General features: G+C 39.5%; 2 protein-coding genes across 2 annotated transcripts in view; both read left to right on the forward strand.

The window, feature by feature from the left end:
• The window catches only part of hibadhb (3-hydroxyisobutyrate dehydrogenase b), a gene marked incomplete in the record, with an annotated part of 11712 nt that extends 8841 nt beyond the window's left edge, over positions 1-2871 (forward strand). The window contains 4 exon segments of the mRNA XM_014008755.1: positions 1-31; positions 875-951; positions 1044-1200; positions 2324-2871. Coding sequence (XP_013864209.1) covers positions 1-31; positions 875-951; positions 1044-1200; positions 2324-2482 — 424 coding nt within the window.
• A 3743-nt stretch (positions 2872-6614) lies between these two features.
• hoxa13b (homeobox A13b) lies at positions 6615-8205 on the forward strand (the record flags this gene model as incomplete). The annotated part of the gene is given in 2 exon segments (XM_014008756.1): positions 6615-7389; positions 7584-8205. Coding segments are annotated over 2 exon segments (876 nt in total). The 5' UTR covers positions 6615-6752.

Consider the following 8205-nt stretch of genomic DNA (forward strand, 5'->3'; position numbering starts at 1 on the left):
GATTTATTGTGGTCAAGTTGGGACTGGACAGGTGTGAGCAAAGATCACAAATGAGTAAAATATCTGGGAGGTTTATTCATTTATTTATTTATTTTATTAATTTCTTTAAAGTGCTTGTGACATGCATATCCTTCAAATACAAAAAAATATGTTTATATTTATGAAACTTGGCATAACACATGATTTTACCCATTTTTCTCACATAATGGGCATATTTTCTTTTACATTTGGCTCAGCCAAAGTGAAACAGGAAGTGACATCAAAGGGGAACCGTTTAAGAAAAGAAACTCTCTGGTTTGTTGAAACAATATTAGAACTCTGCCTCTTTGTCATCTCTCTCTGATAATGATTCAAAATGAAACATCAGATTGGTCTCTAGAGTCTGGTGTTAGCTGTTGTAGAAATACCCTGTTTACATGCAGACACTCCCCTTTGACATCACTTCCTGTTACTTCACATGCAAATAGCTCAACTGTTCATCTCATCATGAAACCTTTTTTTTTCACAATATGTCATCGGTGTTATCTTTTCATAGTTTTATGTTTATTACAACATTTTTATGTCACAGGCACTTTAAAGCTAAATTTCGTATCTTTTAAAGTGGGGTTCTGTGGAAAAGTTATGAACAAGTAATATCTTGCCTGTTGAAGATGGCTCTGAATCTCATTTTAGAGAAATAGATTTAATTCTAACTGGAATGAATTTGTTCAAAGAGCTATCTATGACAGGTAAGATGATAATTGTTCATAACATCTCAACAGAACCCCACTTTAAAAGATCTGATGTGTAAAAAAAAATCTGTTCCGGTCAGTTATTTCTCATGATAATCAGTTGTGTTTTTGTGGTAATAAATACTACTTTCATTTAATCACAGGCTGCCAAAATTTGTAACAACATGCTTTTAGCCATTGGAATGATAGGGACATCAGAAACCATGAACCTGGGGATCAGGTAACAAAAACCATGTATTTAGAAAGAAATGCTTTAGTGTATTATACCTTCTGAAAGATGAGGATGATGATGATGGTTGCTTCTATCCACAGGCTCGGTCTTGATCCCAAGCTTTTGGCCAAAATTCTGAACATGAGTTCTGGTCGCTGTTGGTCCAGTGACACCTACAACCCGGTGCCAGGAGTCATGGAGGGAGTTCCTTCTGGAAATAACTACCAGGGGGGATTCGGCACGCAGCTGATGACGAAGGTCAGTTTCTAAAGCGTGGGATCACAGATATGATGGGGTAGAATCTATTTTAGCAAATTCAATTGAATTACCGTTTTTATTCAAGTATAATGCGTAAAATTCAATCCATAAAATCATGCACAAAGTTGTGGGGTAGTACTATACTCAGATAAATATTTTTGCTAATGTATTTTAACTGAAATATCGGCCTCATTCACTAAATCCCCGAGTCCAGAAATGAAACCACGTCATACAAAGCGGTTGAAGCGATCTTACCTCTAACACTCCTTTGTGCCTCCGAGCGAGATAGTAACAGATCCAAGCAGGCAACATGATGTGGAAAAAAAAGAAGAAAAAAGGCAGTCCTGCATAACGAACTAATGATATTAATGTGCGACCGGGCCGCTCCTGGAACAACAACAAACACATGGTCGTCTGTAATGGCTGCCGTCTACCAGTGTTCTGTTGGTCTGCCTGAAAAAAGTTTCCCCACCAGAGGGGGTGCTCGCGAGACACAGAGGATGAGATTGTTGTTGAGTGGGATTCTGATGCCTTTATTACAGAGGAGGAATACCAGAAACTTTTAATGATACTGATGAAGGTGAGCCTGATTTTGAAGGCTTTGATTCTGCTTCATCCACACTTGTTAGAGCCACATAGCTCTATCTGTTTGTTATATCACACCAGTTAACAAATGAGCATTGATAGCTTTTGTTGTAGTTATGCATTTGTTGTTGTGTACCTTTAGTATATATGTTGTTAAAATAAAACTAAAAACTGGTACAACAGTCAAATGATTTTTTTACTGATATATATGTAAAGGCTGAAAATTCCTGAAGTACATATGAAATTAGAGGTAGTATGAGAATTAAATTTTTATGCTTTTTAGGCTAAAAATAGGGGGGGGGTCGTATCATACATGAGATTGTATTATACACGAATAACTACAGTAAGTACATTAACTTGAACAAACAGGTGCAAAAATGAATGCATGTCATCTTTTTTAAGTTGGCAAGTTTCTATCTGACCCTCTGCTAGGTTTAGGGTTTGGCTGTAGAAATGAATGGCAGTCCACACAAAGAGAGTAAAACCCTACATGTGTGGTTTTGTGTTCAAAATGCAAACATTTGCTTTTCTTCGTCAGGACTTGGGCCTGGCGCAGGACACAGCCACCACCACGAGGACTCCGGTCCCGCTCGGCTCCTTAGCCCATCAGATCTACCGGATGATGTGCGCGCGTGGTTACGCCAACAAAGATTTCTCCTCCGTGTTCCAGTTCCTGCGTGAGGAGGAGAGTCAGTAACATCCGCTACTACCCCGTCTGGAGCCCCGCCCCCATGTGCCTCCCCCTGCACAGGATTAACATACATTTCCGCATGTGGAGTTTTAGTTTTTTTTGTTGTTTTTTTTAAATCTTACAAGTTGTGAGAGACATAATGTGAGCACACGATATTTCACTAGTGAATAAAATAGTTTTATAATCAGGCACTCCTTAAAGTTTAAATAAACAACAATCACTTAATGCAGAAAACTCAGTATAATGAAACTTGTTCATTACAGATACAGTTGTTATGTTTATCTTCAGTTTTTGTTTGTTTTTTTATTTCTGTTCAGACGAGTTATTTCAGTTGACACTGAAACTGTCATCTGAGTGTCGCATCCTGTCAGAAAATAAAGACAAAAAAAAGTTGAGTAATGGCGTCTGCGTCGTCAACCACATTCCCTTTTATAGTCTTTTCCTCTCCATGTTAGCCAGAAATCAGTGAGCAAAAACGAGTGGCACGTTTTTTTTTTTCTTTTATAGAAAAAACTAATTCAGATTTTTGCCTAATTATTCATCTGTTGGAATGTATTCGTCTCTACAAACATTTAATTGTGGCCAAACCTCCAGGTTTTGTGGAGGATTTTCCATTTATTTTTGTGCTGCAGCCCACATTTCTCACTTTTAAATCAAATAAAATATAATCGTTTACGTCTTGGGCAACAAGTCAGACGCTCTGGGACAGATGTGAACAAACTTCAGTCTGGATCTGACGCAGAGTCACACGATTTTCATCTCTCTTAGAAATTTAAATATTTCTGCCTTTTTAATGGGTCAAAGTATCACTTCTGGGCCGCCACAAATTGTTGGATCTGTCCTCCTTTTTTTACCTTCTACACCAGAGCAAAGAGTGCGGCATGTTTCTGATCTGCTTTACCAACAACCGCTGAGAGGCCAAGGTACCACAGGTCAGGCCATCACAAGACAAAAGTCATAAAAAGTCCATTAAGCACTGGAGGCTGAGAGCTGCGCTGTCATCTGCTTGATAGGTTCTGCAAACAGAGCAGCACTTTGGTCTCAGGCCTCCAGCAGACTGTGACACACACACACACACACACACATCCAGTCACAGCAGCTTCACTTTTTAATCAGCTCTGCTCTCTGAGAGGTTTTATTTGTTAACGCAGTGATGATTATTTGTCTTTTGTTGCTCTCGTTTGTGAGACTTGACCGCTTGAARTCAAATGTGAACTCAGATTATATCTTGTTTTAAACTGATGCTTTTGGCGCAGTAAGTTTTGCAACAGCAGATGGTCTCATGGACTGGAAATGTATTTTTCTACAACTGGAACAGAACTGGACAAACTTCAGTTTAAAACACAGACAAAACAGGAATGCATTTTTTTGTTGTTTTATTTTTTTTCCTGGGGCAAACTTTGGCATTACAACTAATTATCATGCTGTCATGTTGTCTTCTCAGAGTTGTAAAGTAACTAAGTACAAATACTTTGTTACTGTACTTCAGTAGAATTTTTGGTTATCTTTACTTCAGTAATTATTTTTCAGCGTACTTTTTACTTTTACTCATTACATTTTTACACAATAATCTGTACTTTTACTCACTACATTTTTTTTAAAAGGTAAGCAGTAGAAAGTCGTTACTCCTATTTTATTCTGAGTTGTTATTACTTAAAAATACTATCCTGATAAATTGTGTCTCCTGGATAGAGTGAATTTAATTGTGGTTGGATGAGAAGTATAAATATATACCATTCTGACACACCATTAGCTTGTACACAACCCATCACAGCTGCACGCTGTTAGAAAAAAATATATATTTTTTGAGAAGTCACCTCCCAATAAATGTCATTTTGGAAAATCTAACCGTTTACTTTTACTTTTAATACTTGAGTAGATTTTGTGTCAGAAATTTACTTTTGATGCTTATGTACAAAACACATTAGATACTTTAAGACTTTTACTCAAGTAATATTTTTAGAGAAGACTTTAACTTTTACCAAAGTACTTTTATGAGAAGATACTTGTACTTTTACTCAAGTATCACTTTGAGGTTCTTTATACAACACTGTCTTATTCTGTAGAATGCTGGGTCTGGCTTCAGTCCCACCATCATCCCTTAACATGAGTTGTGACCTAATTGAGGAAAATATCAAACTTCCTTAAGTTAGTGAACCTGAGATGATACAAAAAAAAGTTTAACAATGAACCAAAGTGAGCAGCTGCATTTTGATTCAAACTAAAAGGAACTCCAGCCTTTTTTTTTTTCAACAAACTCTGCTTTCAAACAGGAAATGAAAAAAAGTCCAACTTGGTTTCAAAAAGGTTTAAAATGTAGCAGCTGAGCACCGCACTGAATAAAGATTGTCTTGTTCAAATTATTAAGTCACCTTTGCGATCAATAACTAAAAATCAGAACCTTGATTTTTCTTTTTCTGTAATTTATTTTATCCCAGGACCCACTGAAGACAGTCTGAGACCCAAAATGTGCTGTGACCCACCAGTTGAGTGCATTTAAGTGAATTTCTTTGAACTAATAGCATTTTAGTTGTCGAATTAACCAAAAATAACTATAAATCGCTTTTATTAAAAATCTGTTATGCTGGAGTTTATTCATGAAGCTCATATTTGTGATTAGATGTTTTGAACTGATTTTTTAAAATGATTTTTTCTTGCTTTTTTCTGTTTTTCCTACTTCCACCGTTGGTTTAATTTTTAATTAAATGGCCCAAAGATACGTTTCATATTAAATAGTTTCAAGTTCAGATAAGAGCTGAAATGTTGAAGAATCTTGTGATTTTAATGTGGGTTTGATGACAAAACAAAAATAATAAACTGCATGTTTTTTTGATCAGTAACTCACGAACCATAGCTGCAAACTGCAAATATAAGACTAATTTAAATCTGATAAACCTCTACATCCAGCTTTAGTTGTTTCTAACGAGAGGAAAATGTGGCTCTGATGGTTTCTTTGCTCGAACGCGTCATTTTCCTCATTTCAGCTGCAGCGTCATCTAAAACATGTATGTATTAAAACGTTTACATATTTTTTTCTTTTCTCCTCTTCTTCTCACACTCTTGCCTACAAGCTGAACTTGGCCCATAAAGATTTACAGCCTCAAAAGGTGGGAAAAAAATCTATTAAAATAAAAAAAGTTCTCAGTTTTATTTGGGCAGCCACAAATTCCTCTTTGACTTTAAACATAAAGTCGTGCGATACAAGTTAAAGAAGAATGGGTGAGGGGAAAAAACAAGTTTAAAATTTAAATCGTGCATTTTTTGTCCGTTTTGTCTCTTTGTATTCCTTCCTGAAAGGAGCGAACAAACTGCAGAGCAAACATTTTATTTTAATTCTTGCTCCAAACGAGTTATTTTTAACTCAGGAGTGACTGTAGAACTTGGGGTTTTCTTTTTCTCTATGTTTGTAAAAAAAAAAAAAAAAAAAAAGGAGAGAGGACGCACTGATTTATTCTCCTCCTCTGCGTTCAGCGCTGCGCGCTCTGTTTCTTTCAGCAACTTTCAACTTGACCTTGGCCTCCAGCCGCCTCTTCCCCCAGGAAGAAGAGGGGGCAACCATATGTGTGATCTGTTCTGAGACTTGTTTGTTAGTAAATCTTGGGTTTTCTAAAATCAAAAGAAATGTTCGTTTTCATTTTACGCAGCGCTGCTGTCCTGGATTTAAAAAAAACTCTTCGTCGTTTCTCTGAACGGTTTTTGTGCGTAAAACCAAAAGTCACGTCGCTTCAGTAATAAAGTTATAAAGATAAGACTTTCAGCTTTGACTGGGTGTGTTTGAGATAAACAAAAACAATCAGAAGTTCTTTCAGGCTTTAGGAAATTCTCACTGCTTTGTCTTTAAAAATGAGATCATTCCAAATTACACGTCTCATTACGCACCAATTCTGCCCCCAAATGGAAAAAAAACTACAAGTTTCTCAGGTTTTGTTTAATCAAATCACTAAAATGAAGAAAACGACACAAGATCAACATAAACAAGCACTTTCTAAAAATAGTTTCAGATCATAAAGACAGGATTTAAGTACATTTTTGTGCGTAAATCCTGATCTGTATTATCAGATATCTAGACGTTTATCATCTTCTTTGCATATCACGTGCTCGACCCGGACCAATAACCTTTCGATCTCCACGTACTCTTGTGTGTTTTTTTCTTTTTTTTTCTGGTATCGTTCGTCTGTCTGAGTCCCTGTCTCTGCTCACTTGAAGAGGGGGGATTGTGTTTTTTAAAGGGGGGAGAGAAAAACTCGACCTGCTTCCTCTCAGTGCGGGACATGCTATGACCGCCTCGTTACTCCTCCACTCGCACTGGATGGACCCGGTGATGTTTCTCTACAGCGACAGCGCCCTGGAGGACAGGAGCAAGAACATGGAGGGCTTCAGCGGAGGCAACTTCGCGGCCAACCAGTGCCGGAATCTGCTGGCGCATCCCACCTCGCTGGCCCCCAGCGCCACCTACGCGGCGAGCGAGGTGCCGGGCTCCGGCGTGGGGGAGCCCGGGAAGCAGTGCAGCCCCTGCTCCGGCACCCAGAGCTCCCCGAACGCCTCTTTGCCTTACGGGTATTTCGGGGGCGGTTATTACCCGTGCAGGGTGTCCCACGGCGGCGTGAAAGGCTGCGCGCAACCGTCCGGTTACGCAGAGAAATACGCGGAGTCTTCGGTCCCCGGTGAGGAGTTCTCCTCCCGGGCCAAGGAGTTCGCCTTCTATCAGGGTTACTCATCCGGCCCCTATCAGCCCAGCTACCTTGACGTCCCCGTCGTACCTGCGCTGAGTGCGCCATCTGAGCCCAGGCACGAGCCCCTGCTGCCCATGGAGCCCTACCAGCCCTGGACCCTCACCAACGGCTGGAGCGGCCAGGTTTACTGCGCCAAGGAGCAGCCGCAGTCAAACCCTCTGTGGAAGTCCTCCTTACAAGGTACTTCTGTGTGGAAATGTTTAATTAAATGTGCTTCTTCTGGGATACCCAGCCCCTACTTCCCAAAAAGTGCCACAACAATTTTAATTTTGTTATTTCTCGTGCGTAATTTTGGCACACGCACCAATTCAAGGAATATAAACGTGATTTATTTATTATTAATGTTTTAACTTTCCTCCCCCCCCCCACTTCAGACACGATATCTGCTGGAGACTCTTCAGTTCGCCGTGGCAGAAAGAAGCGCGTGCCCTACACCAAGGTGCAGCTCAAAGAACTGGAGAGGGAGTACGCCGCCAATAAATTCATCACCAAGGACAAAAGGAGACGGATATCCGCGCAGACAAACCTGACAGAGAGACAAGTGACCATCTGGTTCCAGAACAGGAGGGTGAAGGAGAAAAAGGTTGTCAATAAATTCAAGACATCCAGTTAGCTCTGGACCCAGATACTCTTTTAATCTTATTTTTTTTATTCGTGTTAAAAGGCGCACATGAAGGCGAATTCATCCACACAAAAAATGCGCTCTAATTTATTCAGTTTTTACTGGTTTTGTCTGTCGCCAGAGCGCCTCTGGCTTGACCATTTCCCTCCTCACGGTTTTAATTGGAACCAGTCCACGCGGCTTGTTGACAGAAGATCGGAAGTGGTTCCGGATCCAAAGGCAGTTCTGGGTGCTGGTTCAGGTTTTCACCAACCGAGGGACGCTCCRTCCAGTTGTGCGCATTTTCTCTGTTAAATTCGATACAGAAATTAGAGGAAATCATACAAATAACTATGTCAAAATAAAAAATCTGTAGGCCTATTTTTGTTTTGTAC

The sequence above is a fragment of the Austrofundulus limnaeus genome, unplaced genomic scaffold (genome assembly GCF_001266775.1).
Source record: "Austrofundulus limnaeus strain Quisiro unplaced genomic scaffold, Austrofundulus_limnaeus-1.0 Scaffold52, whole genome shotgun sequence".
In the NCBI taxonomy this organism is placed as follows: Eukaryota; Metazoa; Chordata; class Actinopteri; order Cyprinodontiformes; family Rivulidae; genus Austrofundulus; species Austrofundulus limnaeus.